Source organism: Carassius auratus, chromosome 9 (genome assembly GCF_003368295.1).
Source record: "Carassius auratus strain Wakin chromosome 9, ASM336829v1, whole genome shotgun sequence".
In the NCBI taxonomy this organism is placed as follows: domain Eukaryota; kingdom Metazoa; phylum Chordata; class Actinopteri; order Cypriniformes; family Cyprinidae; genus Carassius; species Carassius auratus.
This window is the reverse complement of record NC_039251.1, coordinates 10975272-10992900: the sequence shown is the minus strand read 5'-3', so window position 1 is coordinate 10992900 and position 17629 is coordinate 10975272. Positions and strand designations below refer to the sequence as shown.

General features: G+C 35.9%; 1 protein-coding gene and 1 non-coding gene across 4 annotated transcripts in view; both read left to right on the top strand.

Moving 5' to 3' along the window:
- The first annotated feature begins 1187 nt into the window (after positions 1-1187).
- The window catches only part of LOC113108335 (collagen alpha-1(XVIII) chain-like), a 74164-nt gene continuing 57722 nt past the window's right edge, over positions 1188-17629 (top strand). For 2 of the 3 annotated variants that reach the window (XM_026271372.1, XM_026271371.1), the window contains exons 1-2: positions 1188-1381; positions 1470-1543. In XM_026271372.1, coding sequence (XP_026127157.1) covers positions 1371-1381; positions 1470-1543 — 85 coding nt within the window. In that variant the 5' untranslated portion in view covers positions 1188-1370. Of the gene's footprint in view, positions 1382-1469; positions 1583-17629 lie in introns of all 3 variants that reach the window. The other variant, XM_026271369.1, reaches the window with a different exon arrangement.
- Positions 13064-13220, top strand: LOC113109401 (U1 spliceosomal RNA). Its single transcript, XR_003292968.1, has one exon. It is a non-coding gene; the product is annotated as a U1 spliceosomal RNA (small nuclear RNA).

Below are 17629 nucleotides of genomic sequence, written 5' to 3'. Positions count from 1 at the left end.
TTAACTAACATTTATGAAGATTATTTAAAATATATATTGCTCATTATTAGTTCACAGAAGCTAATACATTTATTGATTTTACCTAATGTTACCATTTTAGTTCACCTAGGAATTTTAATTTTGTACATTATTTAGTTATCTATTCTGATCTAAAAAATATAAAATAAAAAGTTTTTTTTTTTTTAAAGAACACTTTTTGAATAATGATTTATTTTGTTCTTATCTCTTTTTCTGTCTTGTTTTCTTGTGATCATGACTTAGGTTTCTTACAAGAAGAAAAAAAAATTCTTCTGATCAATTTGGTCATCAATATTGCACTTACAAATAGGTTGTGTATTTCTGAATCAGGAAAATACTAAAGCATTTTGAGATCTCAAGAATACAGTTAGGATATTAAAATAAAAATAATAAAGAAATAAAAAGAGTCAAGTTCTTAAGAAAACAACTTTACGTTGAGGTCACGGGAAACAGTATGTTTTACAGTAAATAATGTAATGTACAGTAAATAATGCTAAGAATGCAAACAAAATTCTTGGGTGAATTGGGATTGTAGCACTTTACAATAAGGTCAAATTTGTTAACATAAGTAAATGCATTAACTAATATTAACTAACTGTGAGCAATAGACTATATATTTCAAAGTATTTATTAATCTTTAGTGTTAGTGAAAATATTACTATTACTGTGCATAATGTTAACACGTTTTAATAATGTAACGTAGTACGGAGACCCGCACATAACATGCAAGAAAAAATAAATAAATTGTGCACGATTAACTAATTCGTTCCCTCAATGTACTAAAACGTGCACACTATTTACTATTGCGTTCACTCGATTTGCTTAATCGTGCACACGATTTAGCAAATCGAGGGAACGAATTAATAAATCGTGCGCACTATTTATAAATCGAGTGAAGAAGTAAATCGAGGGAACGCAATAGTAATGGTGTGTCCATTTTAGTACATTTAGCCTACACGATTTTATTTTTCCTGCATGTCATGTGATGTGCGGGGCTCCGTCGTAACGTTTAAATTAACAGGTTAATATTAATAGATGCTGAGCAAGAGAAAACATAAAATACATGATCCTTAGGGCTTCCGTACTTGATATGGAAGCTCGGGGCGTCACAGGGGCTGGTGGGTTGTCCAGTTCGCCCAGGAAGGCTTTAGGACCCAGCGGATTCCCGGTGAACTGTTCGTGCGCCGCTGTCCTCCCGCTCCGTCTCCTTCATCAGTGCGGCTCCCGGATCACTCTCATCAGCTGCTGCTGCACCGGCGCCAGAGCTCTGCTAACTCTAAAGCGGGAAACTCCTCCACCTTCCAACCAGGGTCACATGTAGCTGTCGGTACAGATACGGTTTACAAACTCAAATGGCAAGAAGGTATAAGTGAGAAATGCACTTCAAAGAAAAGCTTTTTTGGAGTGTAAATGATAAAGATGGACAAAACAGCTGTGGTTCATGGTTGCAGGTGTCTCGCGTTTCTGGAGCGGTTCCTCTGCTGCGTGTTCATTGCTCTGTCACCGGCTGCGTCGCAGAGGAGAGGTCAGTACAGATCCACACGGGATGCGAGATGGACCACAGGCACGTGTGTCCCAAAACTTTTTGGAAAGTCGAGAGATACAGACTTTATTTTCTGTAGATCCACAGTAGTAGCTGATCAAAAGCAGCAGAATGACAAGCATAAAAAAAAAAAAAAAATCACAATTAATACTTTTTTGTCAATTCAACATAATATCTAACACATCTTCCTAACTTATTTTTCTCTGGTGCATGTTACCAAAATATGTTTTGTTCAAATTCAGTCTGTTAAATTTCCATCTTTGCTATTTTGTTAGATAAAGACATTAAGCCAAAATGTGCTTCTCCATCCGTGTGTCTTTCTCTGATTTTGTGAGCATTAGCTTGAACTTGTTTGAAGTTTCTGCTGTGGTTTGTGGGATCTGCACCATACAGTAGTTTGGGAAGTTATGGAGTGTCTTCAGATGTGTATCATTCTCCCCTGAGTTCAGCTGCAGACCATTTAATTAGGAAAAAGTCTGTACAGCTGTCATGTGTGGCAGGCCTAAGAAACTGAGAACCTCTTTATAAATATTTGATTGACAGAGATCACTGTTGCTGTCATTACATTATAGAAGGATAACAGACAGACTTGCATCAAAGTTTGTGAGCGTGCCGTCTGCATTTTTGATTGATGCATTAAAATACTTAAGTGTTTCATCTCATATAATAGATACCTTGAAGGTCTGCTTCCCTGGTTGGATTTAAAGATTTATGCGCAGTAGTAAATTCTTGATGTGCCAAATGATTTTTAAAAGGTAAAAGTGTTCTAGTGTTCACTCTGTGACTCCATGTCAATATCTGTTTTGATGGTAGCTGAGAAATAGCTGCTCTGTAGTTTAAACGATCTCAGTTTCACTTTGTATAAGAGACTGATTTTGTGTTAGGGCTGCCTGAGTGCAGACTGCTTTCTTGCCTCATAGTGGACTTTTCTTTTGTCTTGACATCATTTTGTTGCTCTGTGACTGATCGTGGCCTGAGGCTGCACAGCAGGCCGGAGGAGAACAGCTGTAAAAGGACACCCAACCGGGATATTCAATAACTGAGTGAAATTATGCATTAAAAATCACAGCAAACAAGGGTTCCCACCTGCTGTATATGGATGCCTAAGCGACAGGAGGCAGGAAAGTCCTGTTGAGAGCTCTGCGGTTGCAAGTAACAATACGCTTTTACACAAAACAAAGCTTTCTCCGTGCTCTGATACCTGGAGACCAAATAACCTCCATGACCTGTTCTCTGTGCAGTGCTTTAGTTAGACCAACTTTTTAAAATTAACAAAACCAATTGCATATTTGAAATTCATTGTATGCTATAGTTCTATAAAAGTTGATACTTTAGCAATAGAAAAAGAAAAGTTTGTATTTTTTTTCTTTTTATTATATACTTGGACTTTGGTTGCAAAAGAAAAAGTTTGTATTGTTTTTTTCTCTTTTTATTATATATTTGGACTTGGTGATTCTGACACCTTTTTGATTGATTTTTCTTTATAATTAGTTACTTTATTACATAAATGTCTCATCTGTTTCTTGTTGGATTGATGATCTAATAGCATTTACATCCCCTTCAGAAAAAAGCATCAACTTTGTTTTGCATTTCCATCATGGAATAATTTATTGTTGGAAATTTGTTGAAGAGGTTAAAAAGGGTGGATTAAACATGATATGACATGATATGACTTTAAATGCAAGTTTTGATGCTAGATTTATGTTACTGCCTAAACATGTTTTGCTGACTCCTTTGAACACGCACAGGTAGTAATGTATTTGTTAATCATATTTTAAAATGAATGTAATGCCTCATTTTTCATGACATGGATAAAACTTAATCATTACAACATAGAAGTCTTTGAGTTTTCATTGACTTTTTACACAGATGATCTATGGTGTGTTTGATGGAAGGGCGTGATGCATGTGTGAAGCCTGACCTTTTAGCCAGCAGCAACATTCTTGTAGGTGAATGGCAGTGCTTATTTAAAGGAAAAGTTCACCCAGAAATGAATCATTTTGTCACTATTTTCAGATTTGCATGCTTTTAATGGTGCTTTTTCTTTTTTCAAGCTTGGCAGTTAGAATCAACATCCACTATTTTTGTGTGTGAACTGCAACTTGGACATTTTTTCCCTTTGGTATTACCATTTCTTTTAGAAGAAACTAAGAGTGTAGAAGGATGTTCTAAATTATGTCCTGGTTCAGCAACTCATGTGGTTTCAGTCAATACACAGATCCACTCATAGCCAAGTCTTTTCCCCACTCAGACTCTAGTGTCCCGTTTCTTTGGCTGTGAATGTGAATTGGATTTTTCTTTAACCCACCTCTTCTTTTCAAGAAAAGGAGTGGAGATGGCATTACCCCGTGAGCTAAATGGGCTGTATTTAACCCACTTTGTGAGAATGGGAGCCCCTTAGATCAAGAGATGGCTAAACTGTATGTGTGTGTGTGTGTGTGTGTGTGTGTGGAGGTCAGTGAGTGAGTGAGAGTATGTACCTCATCAGTACAAAGAGTCTGGATTTGTCATTAAACTAGAGGCATTCTGAAATGGTAACAGTTGATGCAGATGATTTGCAAAGATGTCAAGGAGACTAATAGCTCTCATTAATTTTTTTGCTACTCTTAAATACGTTCATACACTATGCAATGTTCTCACAACATTATTAAGAAATTAATAGTTCAAGGGTTGCATGGAAGATATTAGCAGTTTATTTGAATTTAGATGCATACAAATTAAGAATCACATTTTTTTTTATGCGAGGAAAAACTCTCTAGATCAGTGGTTCTTAAAAGGTTCTGCTTCAGGATTTTAGCATTTTATCACGCAGTTACCCAACACAAAATTGTGTATCTTCCAAAAGTAAACAAAAATTGTTCAGATACTTGGAATGCACAGAGAATATATTTACTTTTAGATGTCATTCAGCAGTCATCTGGTTATTTTTCATGGTTAATGTGTTTAGTTAGTCAAAATGACCCAGCAATGACCTAATGTATATGCAATGAGCCATATCTCACACTTCGACATTAAAAATATATACCAGAGATTAATAGTTCATGTTGTAAATTTGCCTGCTGTGCTGCCTGTGGCTTTTTGCCTCATAAATTTGAAACCTATGTAGACTACATATGAATTACAGATTGGGACTTCATTGTTTTGAACAGTCTAGCAAAGTTACCTAACACTGTTGTGTTCAAGGCATTTCATTCGATGGGTCAAGATGAGATCTCTTTTTTTGTTAATTAGACAAGCAGTTATCGACCAATACATTCAAAATGTCCAAATGACGTCTTATCACTAGTCTCACAGATTTGCTTTAAATAGATGCATGTTTTGGAGATGTGATACTCCAGTTGCCAGCTAAAAGGGTGGGGACCACACTGATGAATGGGAACTCACTGTGACACATCTGTGTTTTACAGCACAGTGTCGTAATCTATTCACAGTAATAGATGCAAGAACAGAGGGTACTGCTAAATTTCAGTGACAGGAATGAGAGCATATGTTTCTTCTTAATGCTTGTCATTTTTACTTTACAACACAATTGTTTGGGGGATTTGAAGGGTGTGCATTCTAATAGCATGTGTACTGTCCGAGATCTAGGGCAGATGAGGTCAAGAGTGTAGTATTTGTAGCAGGTATGTATGTTACTGTTTGGATTGATACATTTATTTCAGAATCAAATTCGCTAAAATACAAGTCCATAATTTCTAAGGAGAGAAATATGCACAGATCAAGCAGTGTTTACAAGCAGAATCAGTCCAAAACGGTTCTAAACAAATATTTTTATGGGTTTTTATGCAAGAGGAAAAGAGGGGATGGACTTTGTCATTGGATGAAATGTTATGAAATTAATTATGGACTAAAAATGCATTAATGATGGATTTGTTTCTTACAAACTCAGAACTTTTCATTTCACAAGATTTTAGTTGATGGACTGGAGTCCATTACTTGTGGATTACTGTGACGTTTTTTATCAGCTGTTTGGACTCTCATTCTGACGGCACCCATTCACTGCAGAGGATGCATTGGTGAGCAAGTGATGTAATGCTAAATTTCTGCAATTTTCTTATGACAAAGGAAAAAACTCAAATACATCTTGGATGGTCTGAGGGTGAGTAAATTTGAAGCAACATTTATTTTTTGGTAAACTAGTCCTTTTAAGCAACTTTTTATTTTATGTTTTTGTCAGCTGGGTCGCCATTTAAACTGGTTTGTTTAAATTGATTGGGTCACAAAGTTGGATTTGTTCTTTGTTTGCTTGGGACAATGAGCTATCAGCTGTTCCACAAGTGCATTTGTGTCCTCTCAATAAAAGCAGGTGTGCGCTGTGGCTATTCATGAGGTCAAAGCTTAAAGGTCTCTCATTTTGGTCCAGTTCCATAAATGCAGCTCTGTCTAAATGATATCTTTCAGAGACAATTAGGTCTATTCTAAGTGCTGATTTAGTGATCTTCAAAGCTTTTTGAGATTTAAACCACAATTGAATTCTAGAAGATATTTGCAGACATGTACTACCGGCTCATACCACAAGATATTTTGCTTTGATCTGAATTTGCTGCAGCATGTCCTCTTCCTTTTCAGGGTGAGGCTGTTAGCGCTAGCAGCTGTTGTTTGTATTTTTTTTGTGTGTGTAGTGTCTGTCCTTGGTGTCTGAACCTCTTGCTCTCACATGAAGCTTTAGCAATTCAGTGCCAAAAACCAATAGGAAATCCATAATTACAGCTCTTGAGTCATGAAAGAACGATTTGTAATACTCTTTATGGCCTGCACCCTACTATCATCATGGCTAATAGGCCATAGAGCGGCCCTTGAGTGCTCCTGAAGTCCTTCCTGCCCAGGTTGAAACCCTTACTTTTTCCGCTCCCTTCACCTGTAATTGTGATAGCAGTTTACCTCTATAGCGTTATTTGACAAATGACAGGCCAATGGGTTCTGTACACATCTCACATTTACATTCTCACTCAAAAATACACCTGTGGTTTAAAGGCGTTAAAAGCAAATGGATAAAGTTGACTTTTTGTGAAATTGCATTATGCAGACATAGATGTGTGTAGTTTTATTGTAAAGTGAATTGTGTAATAATGATGATAGATTGACTTCCTGTTTGGGTTTTACGGTTAGTGTCTTGCTTTTGCAGCTGCTGTTGAAGAAGATTGTGTTGATAAGGAGGGGTAGACGGGTGGGGATGGGGACACTGCATGTTGTCTTTATTACTTTATATTGTCATTGGTGTAAATCTGTACTTCAGTGGATCTATTTTTGTGGCCTGTCACTTGTGAGCCAGGAAGAATGATGCTTGATAGACGTTTTATCCATTATTTAATGTAACTTTCTTAATAATAATAATTTAAAAAAAAAAGTAAGAAATGAAAACTTTTTTCAGCAAGGATGCATTAAATATATATATATATATATATATATATATATATATATATATATATATATATATATATATATATATATATATATATATATATATATATATAATATATATATATAAACATTTTGAATGAATGCTATTCTTTTAAACTTTCTGTTCATCAGAGAATATTGGAAACATAGTGCTTACAAAAATATAAATAATTTCTTACATATTTGAATCAGCATATTAGGATGATTTCTGAAGGGTCATGTGACACGAAGACTGAATAGAAATTGGCTACTGAAAATTCTAGTTTTTGCTATATTTTTGCAGCCCTGGTGAGCCTAAGAAACATTACAAAATATCTTAAAATGCTGTATAAATGATTAAAATATTACAATATAATGGATATAGTCATTTATATATTATATTTATATATTATATTTACACTTTATAGAACTACAGTTTTTTTTAAATTGGTAATTAACAAAGCTTATATGCACTTTTCTTATGTATCTAAATACACTCATTTTAAATTTTCTATCTTCTAAATGACAGCTGGCACACGAGTACTGTTTTGAATAATTGTTCTATAAGAATTATTATGTGTAATTGCAGTAGATGAGGGCTGAACTTGTTTTATCTTGCCTTCAAGCACTGATTTGGTGAGAATTTTTTGGCATGCAGACATATGTAAGTGTGTGACTGCTGACACTAGGGCTTTGCGATTATTGCTTAAAATTTTTTTTATTTTTGCCTTTTGACCAATGAGATGCTGTTGCAAAGTTCAATTAAAATGTTATACCAAAAAGGAAAAAATATTTTCAGTTGTAGTTGATATCAACTGAATAAACCAATGGTTTGAAATGGACTTTTTGAAAAATCTGATTAATGATTAATTTATTGAAATCCACTGGATCAGTTTAGCAAATTTTCTAAAAAAATATCTTTGTCCTAATGAATTTGGAAATTAAATGGCAACTGGTCAGTAACGAGGGGCTGCCAATAGGAAAATGGTTTCGATGCCTACCAAGGTGTAGATTTGCCAGGCACAAAGCATTATTTGGCACTTGTGGGAGAAGTAAGATCCCCTTACCTGGCACTTTATACTCCCACCAGCTTAAGAAGTGTTTACATGTCCCAAGTAACAGTCTGCTGAACGCAGGGCTGCAGGAAACCAGATACAACATCCCACGAAATCCATACCAGTGCCTTTATTCTCATGAATGAAGGTGGGATTTGAATGACCACCACTGTACACCACACAAGACTATTAGGGCAAAGGCCAGTGAACTGATACCTTCAGTCGCTCCGAGCAATTCAGGGTCTATTGCTGCTCCATATGTTCTTGATATGGGTTGTCTTTTCTTTTTGTAGATTCTGTGTTTTTGAAATAGGTTTTTAATGCCGTTCACTCTTTGATGTAGCTTTTAAAAGATGACGTTTGGAATTCCCTCCTTTCATTCATTCTCTCACCAACTGCAGTGTCCATGAACACTTCTCTTGTTTCACCTCACATAAATCTTTCTCCCCAATAGTGTGAAAGACGTCCATCCCCTGGGCAGGGGAGATTATCATCCAGAGCAGTGGGCTTGAGAACAAAACACAGATTTGTGGAGGTCCTTTACCCAATTCTGTCTCTCTTGAGAGTTCTGGGAACGGGGGGCTGAGGTCAGATATGGGAGACGGTATCATTCATGCTCTGTAGTTTTCAAGGGAAGAATGCAATGAGACTTAACTCTCTAAAGGCCCTCTTGAGGCAGGTGCAAAAACCCTGTTTTCAATAGCAACACCTTATTCTATAGGAGCTCACATAAAATGGCATTAAAGGATCCTCTCACTGCTAGTGCAGCTCTCTTCTTTGACTTGACAGCTAGAGGCGTGTTAAGGCATGCTGGGATAGAGCAAATATTGTGCCGTGACCATTTCCTCCCCCTCTCTGATTTCAGAGAGTCAGGGGTGTGTGGGTTTTACTTGGATGTATGTTTATTTTGAAAGGAAGTTGCTTTCTTTGAAGACTTGAGGGAATTAAAAGGATAGTTCAACAAAAATTCTTATTCTCATGGCGTTCCAGACCTATATGACTTTTTTTCCCCTAAAGAACAGAAGCATCATAATCCATCACCATTTTCACCTCCAATGAAGACCAACTGATTCTGAGAACTGAGAAGAACAGAAGCAGGAAAAGAAGTGATCTTGTATGTTTTAATGCTCCGACTTCATCTGACCAGCACCAAATCCAACAAGTACAGTTATACCAAACTGCTTCACTACAACATCCCATAAACATTTCCTCTTATCTCTTATACGTTTAGACAAACCCTTAAACACACAGTCAGAAGACTAAACAAAAAAGATTTTTTTATAGTATAGTATAATAGTATAATATAGTATAAATGACTAAACAATGAATAAATCAATGGATTTTATTTATTTATTTATTTTTGCCAAAAATCTTAAAGACCAGTAAACTTTAAACAGTAACGTGTATATATTGTATGACCTCACAAAACTTTTATATTTTTTAGTTTATTAAGCTTCCGTCCCCATTGGAAATGCAAAGAGAAGAGTATGGAAAATGGTCTCCATGTTTCCTTCTGTGTTCTGCAGAACAAAACAAAAAGAAAGTCAAATGGGTTTGTAAATGTTGAATTTACTTTTTAGTTGAACTTTACCTTTACGAATTGGCATTGGCAAGTATTGGCATCTAATTTGCTAAGGACAGACAAAGTGCATGGGCTGGAAGTTCTAAGTTTTCACATTTTTTTTGTTAGTTGCTTGGGCTTGTATGAGCACAAAAGCCAAAGCATCACTTTGCTCAGCATGTTCAGAGACCGCAACTGTCCTTTCTCTGAGCTGGAACCGAAACAATGAAGGAAGTCCTCTATTCTTCTCTGTAATGTAGGCCAGATGGCACAGTGCCATGCTTTGAGACATTCACAAAAAGGGAAGGGAATTAAACCAATTGTGGGGTAGTTAGAACGTTTAGAGAGCAAAGAAGGATTTGCCAGTCCATTCTTTTACAAAGCTATAGAGTTATCCACACAACAAGCGAGGGAGGGCCATCATTCTGGACGAGTCAACTGTCGACTGGCTTGTTACAGGGCTTTTGGCTGAAATTTACCAAGCTGCTTTGCTGTATAGTAACTTGGTGGAGTTCATTGAAATGCTTCAGGTTTATAATGCCTTTATGCACCAGTTACACCGGCTACATTTCTGCATGCTTGAAAATTACAGTTCAGATAACGGGTTGCATGAAAGTTGACATTTTCCATTGTCCCGATAAAAAAGTTGGAGAAATAGATTTTCTTTTTTTTTCTACTCCAATGCAGCGTAATACAATCTTTGGCACAGTTTTTCCCTGTGTTCTGGAATTTTATGCCACTGATTACTTTTTCTGCTATCCCTTTTATGACTAAAATGCTGTGTAAAGTGAGACCCTGGGCACAATACTGTTTCTTTGGATTTGCTGATTTATTTGTATGGACTACAGTGAAGAACTTCTTTGAGTTCCTGACAATAGACACATCTTGCTTTTGCATAATTTTTGCAGATTGCACGCACTAAGAAATATAAATGTACACTGTACAGTAGCTCAATTTGTGACTGAATTACTTCTGAGAATTCTTATAGTTACTAAATTGGTATCTCATTTACTCTTTGAATTAAATGTTGTATGTTTTTTCATATGCAACTTGAAATATCCAAACATGACGGCACTGTGTTGTTTAATGTTTGTGAGCTAATGTTCATATTACAATGTGAATTTAAAGATCAGTATTCATAACAGTGTTTAAAAACAGGAACATACAGTTGAGGACAAAAGTTTACATCTGCTAATCAGAATCAGAATCTGCTAAATGTGAATTATTTTACAAAAACAAAAGGGATCATACAAAATGCATGTTATTGTTTTAGTACTGACCTGAAAAGTTATTTCACATAAAATATGTCTACATATATTTCACAAGAGAAAATAATAGTTGAATTTATAAAGATGACCCCCAAAAACATGCATTTTTGAACAGAATAGAGATGTGTAAATTTTTCTTATTTTGCTTAAAAATATTATTTTTTTCATTTAGTACTGCCCTTTAGGGGCTACAAGAGATAGTTACATGTTTTCTAGACAAAAGACAAAATAAAATAGATCTTCAAATTCAAAAGTTTCCACCCCCCAGCTCTTAATGCATGGTTTTTCCTTCTAGAGCGTCAGTGAACATTTAACCCTTCTGTAATAGTTGCATATGAGTCCCTTAGTTGTCCTCAGTGTGAAAAGATAGATCTCAAAATCACACAGTCATTGTTGGAAAGGGTTCAAATACACAAAACGCTGCAAACCAAAGAATTTGTGGGACCTGATGGATTTTCCTGAAGAACAGCAGACAGTTTAACTGTTCAGGACAAACAAGGGACTCACAAACAACTTGCATTATGTATGATCCCTCTTATTGTGGTGAGAGAATTTACATTTTGCTGATTCGGAAAGGGGTATGTAAACTTTTGACCAATGGATATTGATACTCAGTAAATATGCATTAAATTGATCAAAATGACAGTAAAGACATTTATAATGTTGTATTACATTTATAACATTACCATATCAGAATGTTTTCTGAAGTATCATGTGGCACTGAAGACTGAAGTGATTGCTGCAGAAAGTCTAGCCTTTCATCACAGAAATACATTTTAAAATGTATTTAAATCTATTAAGTCTATTTCCCAATATTAAAGTGATTTTAGACAAACAAATTTAGCCTTGCGTGATCTGTTTTACTAATTCCAGTAAACAGGAATACTTGTGTATCTCCACTGGAATCCAGGTCATTCTGAGTTTAGGCCTGTAAGAATAGAGGCTAGTTGGGTCAAGTCCACATTGGTACCTGGTGCTGACTGATGTTATGATTTTATCTTGCTTAGGACTTTAGAATGTAGAGCCACTGCCTATGAGTCTCATGTCTCCTATTGTTGGGGTAAATTTACTATGTCCACAAAACACATTGAGTTAATGCATACTCCCCTGAGGCAAGTGTCACCACAGTTCTCAGAGAGATTTTTTCCTCAGATTATCATTCCTTTGCCCTTTTTTATCTTGAGTCGAGTGGCTGGAAATCTTAGACGCTCTTTGGAAATCGTCTCACGGAATACAATGCGACCGGCTCTCTCTTTTCAGTCTGCCTACCGCTAATTGCGGGACAGGCACGGCTCGACTGATGAAGGGTCCCTTTGTCATGCTCAGTGGTCCTGTTGAATCTAAAGCTTCTGATGTTGCTTGAGGCAAGACGTCACCTTTAGATAATTTCTTAGTTCATTACACAGGATTACCATGTCAACTTAAGAAGGGTAGGTTATGGTTACATATGAGCATATAGAGATATGTTGGCTTCGTAGGTCTGTTTTATCAGCAAAACTCAGACTTCTCTTAGTCATTCTTACAAACAAGCAAGAAAGGTCACAGTTGGTCTGCTAATCCTTAAGTATTGGCTTTCTTTAACAGTCAGTCACCAAACAACAGGGATTAATTTTGAAGCCAGGACCATTTCATTCCTCATGCCATGGAATTTCATGCTAGCTTTGAGTGAAACTTTCAAAGAATATGTTTTGAAGTTGTGTGGTTCATATAATTTCTGGGGTTTTCCATGTAGACAGCATAAAGCATAGGTGGGATTATGTCAATGTGTGTTTTGACATGGCTGGGAATCTGTTTTGTGTGTTTCTAGCTCATTTGAGTAGCTCTGTGTGCCAAGCACCATTTCTTGTTTAGTTCACTCTTGTTTTGAGTAAAGCGGTTTTAAACCTAAGATGATAACCAGAGTTAGCTGAGTCATTTTCATTCATGCTTGTGTATATACCAGACCCACACAGTATTGTTTTAACAGATCCCTGTTCTAAAAGTTCTGGAAAATGCTATCTACATTTTTTTTACTTTGCTGGTGATTCATGAGCCTGGCAGTGAACAGGCAGCAGAATCAGAATGCAATGCTTTGACCACAACAGAATGTTGGAGTGTTTTTATTTCACCATTATTCATGCAAGACACCATATCAGAAGTAGACTAAGAGTGATGCCTGCTTAGACATGTGAATCTTGACATTAATACCGCAAAGCTGTTTTGAAACAATCTCTATTATATAAAGCATATAAATATTTAGATACTTACCTGGAAGGGGAGTCACCATGATCAAGAAGGTGGTTCACCCAGGAAGAGGCTCGGCCATTCCACTCCGGCCCTGTTGGCCCCTGAAAATTCCCCCCAAAATATTTTGAAGGATTTCTCTTATGCTGAAAAAGGCTGAATTTATTTGGCCACAAATACAATAAAAACAGTAATATTGTGAAATATTATTCTAATTTCATATAATTGTTTTATGTTTTAATGTATATTAAGATGCAGTTTATTCCTGTGTTGGCAAAGCTGACTTTTCAGCAGTCATTATTCCAGTCTTCAGTGTCACATGATGCTTCAGAATCAGAAATAATTCTAATATGCTGATTTTGGTGCTCAAGAAGTATTACTTAATCATGTTTGTTTGTTAGAAGTCTTGATGAATAAAACTTTTAAAAGAACAGCCTTTATTTAATATTTGATTTTTTTGTAACAATCCATCTTTGATGAATAAAGTCTACATTTCTTTAAAGAAATACAGTTTTCAAAGGTAGTGTGTAGGCCTATTGATGGAAATACTCACTATGAGTTTTTTTAATGTCATGTTTTTTCTTTCTTTTAGCAGCTCTCATCAGCTCTCATAAATTCAAAAATTAAATTAAAGCATAATCTGGAATATAAGATTAATTGTGATTTATAGTTCTGTTGGTAGCTATCGTTTTAACAGTTCAGCAAAAATATTCAGTATTTAAAGTGTTTTGTTTAATATCACACTTTTTCCTCACACAGTTAAATAGGATCATGAATGTTGGTCCATCACAGCATATTAGGTGGTCCTTCTCCTTCTCATCAAAAAGTTTGAAAACTCTGTGAATAGACAAATAATTAGTTCTAAATCAACATAAAGTGACATTGACATAGTAAGTGATAATTGTAGTTACGCATTCAGTGACTGCCTGACTGCTTGTAAGGGAATCACTGGAGACTGATGTTAATACCTAGTATAAACATGGCCATAGTCTCTGTTTTCAAAAGAAATTAGCATCTAAACAGTGGGATCTTCTCTAAATTGTTATTAAATAGACTTGGCCATTTTTGGGGTTGTCTGCCTTATTATTGGAAGTGAAAATTACAGACCGTGATCATTTAAAGACTAAACTTCTCCATCTCTGATAATAAACAACAAAAAGAGAGTTTTTATAATTTGGATGCTGTGCCTCTAACTAAAAGCTTGTCATTACATGGGAGTTCTCACACTGTGGCTTTGGGACCCTCTAAGTAAGTAAGTTAAGAGTCAGATTTTGCTCACACCAAATGTGTGAAGATAAAACGACTCGGAATCATGATTATGGATACAGTGTTTCCTTCACAACTTGGAGACCACCCTAAACAAGAGCAGTCGCTCAAAAATTCTATTTTCTATGTTCACCACCTTCTCTGTAGTGAAGACACTTTATTTACAGTATATTGCATGGAAATTATTTCTCTTTATTTCTGTTTTGATCATAAATCAAAGACACTTTGGGCTGTGTCCCAAATTTGTGGTAATTCTGTTGACTAAACCATAGCAAAAAAAAAGAAAAAAAAGAAAAATGTTAGCTGCATACCTTTTCCAGACCACATCATTTATATAACTTGCAGATGAAGTAAACTATTTATTATTCATCCTAAATCACAAGTTATGTTATTTTATCACCATATGGAAATAGTTAATTGCTTTGCGTTATACCGCGATATGGTTGTTCAAATCAGTTTTACTCACTGATTGACAAGGGAATGCCAAGAATGCTGGATGTCTGGTTCGTGTGTCAGTGGATGCCCACAGAAAAGTGAAGCTGTGGGCCCCTATTTCATTAGATATGACTACATACTGGAATGTGAACAGGCACTGACAGACTCAAGAGATCTTAAAATGAAGCTAAACCAAGAAACAGCAACAGATTCCAAGTTGTACAGGTTTATTAGGTTTAGAAGATCATTTTAGGCTAGAATGATTTAGACTTGAGAAGCTGATTTATGAGTCTTTTTTACAGATTCATTAGAAAGAATCAGTTCATAAGAGTCATTCATTTGACTCATTGGTTTCAGTAACAGAGCATGTGCTGCTGGTGCATGTAAAGACACTGGTTTTGTTCAGGTACATTCACGTCAAAGACTTATTAAGCCCCGTTCAATTGACGTTTACCATTGAAACAAAAGCTTAAAATCGTTCCTCTTGTCGGTATAATTCAGTGGCGGCATCGCTGTGAGGCCTCACCTTGTCAGGTGCCAGGGATTAGGTGTATTAAGTGCAGCCCTCTGAAAGTGACAATAGCAGTTTTGTTTGCATCTCCTTGAGGATCAGCTGAGCTCCACTCAGTTGAAAAGCTTAAAAGATAATCTGTCATGCACCAAACACACATTTTTCATTCCAATACAACAAATATGCATTTCCTTTTGCAGTTTCTCGATGGTAATATAGGTGCTGCACTACTAGATAATTATACTGCCTTCTGAAATACTATATGTATCCTTCATGGAGAATGCAATCCCACAATTTACTGCAACAGGTTCAATTTCAGTAGACATTAAGTTGCAAGGCAGTTTCTAGGCTTTGAAAGAGAGCTCTAATATCTTTGATTCATGTCTTGTATCTGATGTTGCCTTTAATTTCCTTGGGTATTTTTATATATTACCAGACAGTATATTCATAGAGCGGAGGAAAAAAAGCATGTCACCACATGCTTAAATCTTTGATCGACATCCTCTTGAAATTTGACATAATTTGTACTACCCTCTGCATTTTTATATTATTATTCCACTTTCATGTCCACTACAAGCATGGGAGCAAACAAAACAAAAACCAAGTAGGTAAGATATACATTTATGCCTTTTCCATTGTTTGATTCACTGCAAAAAAAATTCAAATCACTAATTACAGGAATATAATAGCATTTGGGCTACACCACAAAACATCATTTTTACTTTTTGAGAAAATGTACTGTACTGAACTCAGAAAACATATAAATGTCTTTAAATCATCATTAACCCCTGAAAACTCATTTTAAATTAATTTCATCTATCTTGCTCCATTAGCAAATAGTTTACTGTTATTTTAAGCATGAAATTGCCAATGGGGTTAAAAAATAAATATATATTTTTCAAGACATATTCTCTAATGGATGCCTTACTGTGTCTGTAATACTTAAAAACTGCTTATGCTGTAACATTAATGACTTTTAATCATTATGAAAGCATAAGCTTAGGAGCCTTTAAGACGCTTTAAGCATTGTGGAATAGATGTGAACTCAGAAACCTCACTGAAAATCCATGGCGTGAGGACCTGCTTCTAGGACATTATGTAAAAGATTAATTTAAGTCCTGACCCTCAGAAAAAATTAAGTTTGACATTAATTCATGATTATGTGAAACCTGGTCAAGAGAAAGCAAATAATCTGAAGGAAAAAGGAATGCTGCTTTAGACATTCTAAGTAGTCTGGGAACAGTCATTGGCATAAAAATGTTGTTTGTGTATTTGTTTTGTTACCAGTCTTGTCAGGATGTCTTTAATCTGATTAATAACTTTGATACAGACATTTGCAAGATGACAAATGGGGATTAGGGATACATGTTCTTTACGTCTGCCAGCCAGAACTCTGTGAGATGTGTCTGGGATGCCAGGAGCACCAGTAGGAACATCTCAATGGATGTGAGCGGGCACTGGCCGTCTTCCAAGAGGTCAGATGAATCATTCACAATGTGGTTAGAAGCATAGAAGTGACAAATTATTCCTCGTTAAAGTCAGAGGAGGCTTGCATTTTTGTAGATTTGTGGTGGGACTTTCTCAGGAGCGCAGGAAGATACGTGTTGACCTGACAGTGGAGGGAAATGAGAGACTCTTAAAACTGTGATCCTGTCAGGTGTAGCTCCCTTCAACCCAACAGCGGTATCTGCCCGCATTCCTGCCATGCATTCTGTTCACCAGTCTGCCTGCTCTTACAGCGCTATTCAGTTCCACAATGTCATTCAATACACCTGATCTTTTCTAAACAGACTTTTGGACAGTTACTGAGGAACTTATTTAGCCGAGTTCTCAACCTCGATGGCCATGATTTCACTACCTAGAGGCAACTTTCCCCATTAGGTAGTGTTGTATAACTAATTGGATTTGGAGCTGACAGCTTTTCACATTTCTGTCACAGGATATCTCTTCAAAGTGAGCAATACTCTGTTTTTGCGATGCTTTTCAGACTTTTTATTGGGTTTATGTTTTTCCACAGTTTTTAGGAATAACCATAAGGTGACCTCAAAAGCAGAAACAAACTTGAGCAAAAGTATCATTTGTTTACAAACTGGAGTAAATTAAATTAGTGTGGGAAACATGCTTGGGAAGAAGTAAGCTTTGTATATTTCTAGATTAAACAAATCTCAATGATCCTGCGTTCTGTGACCTTAGAACACATTGCATTTCATGCTTCTTTTAAAGATTTTTTATGTCATTTTCCATTGGCTGCAAGTATAAATTCAAAATTCACTTTTAGATGTTTTAGAACTTTTATCTTATTAAACTTTAGTAACAAAGATGGCGTTGGTGTAATTTCAGAGTCAGTTTAAAATTGATTCAAAACTCTGA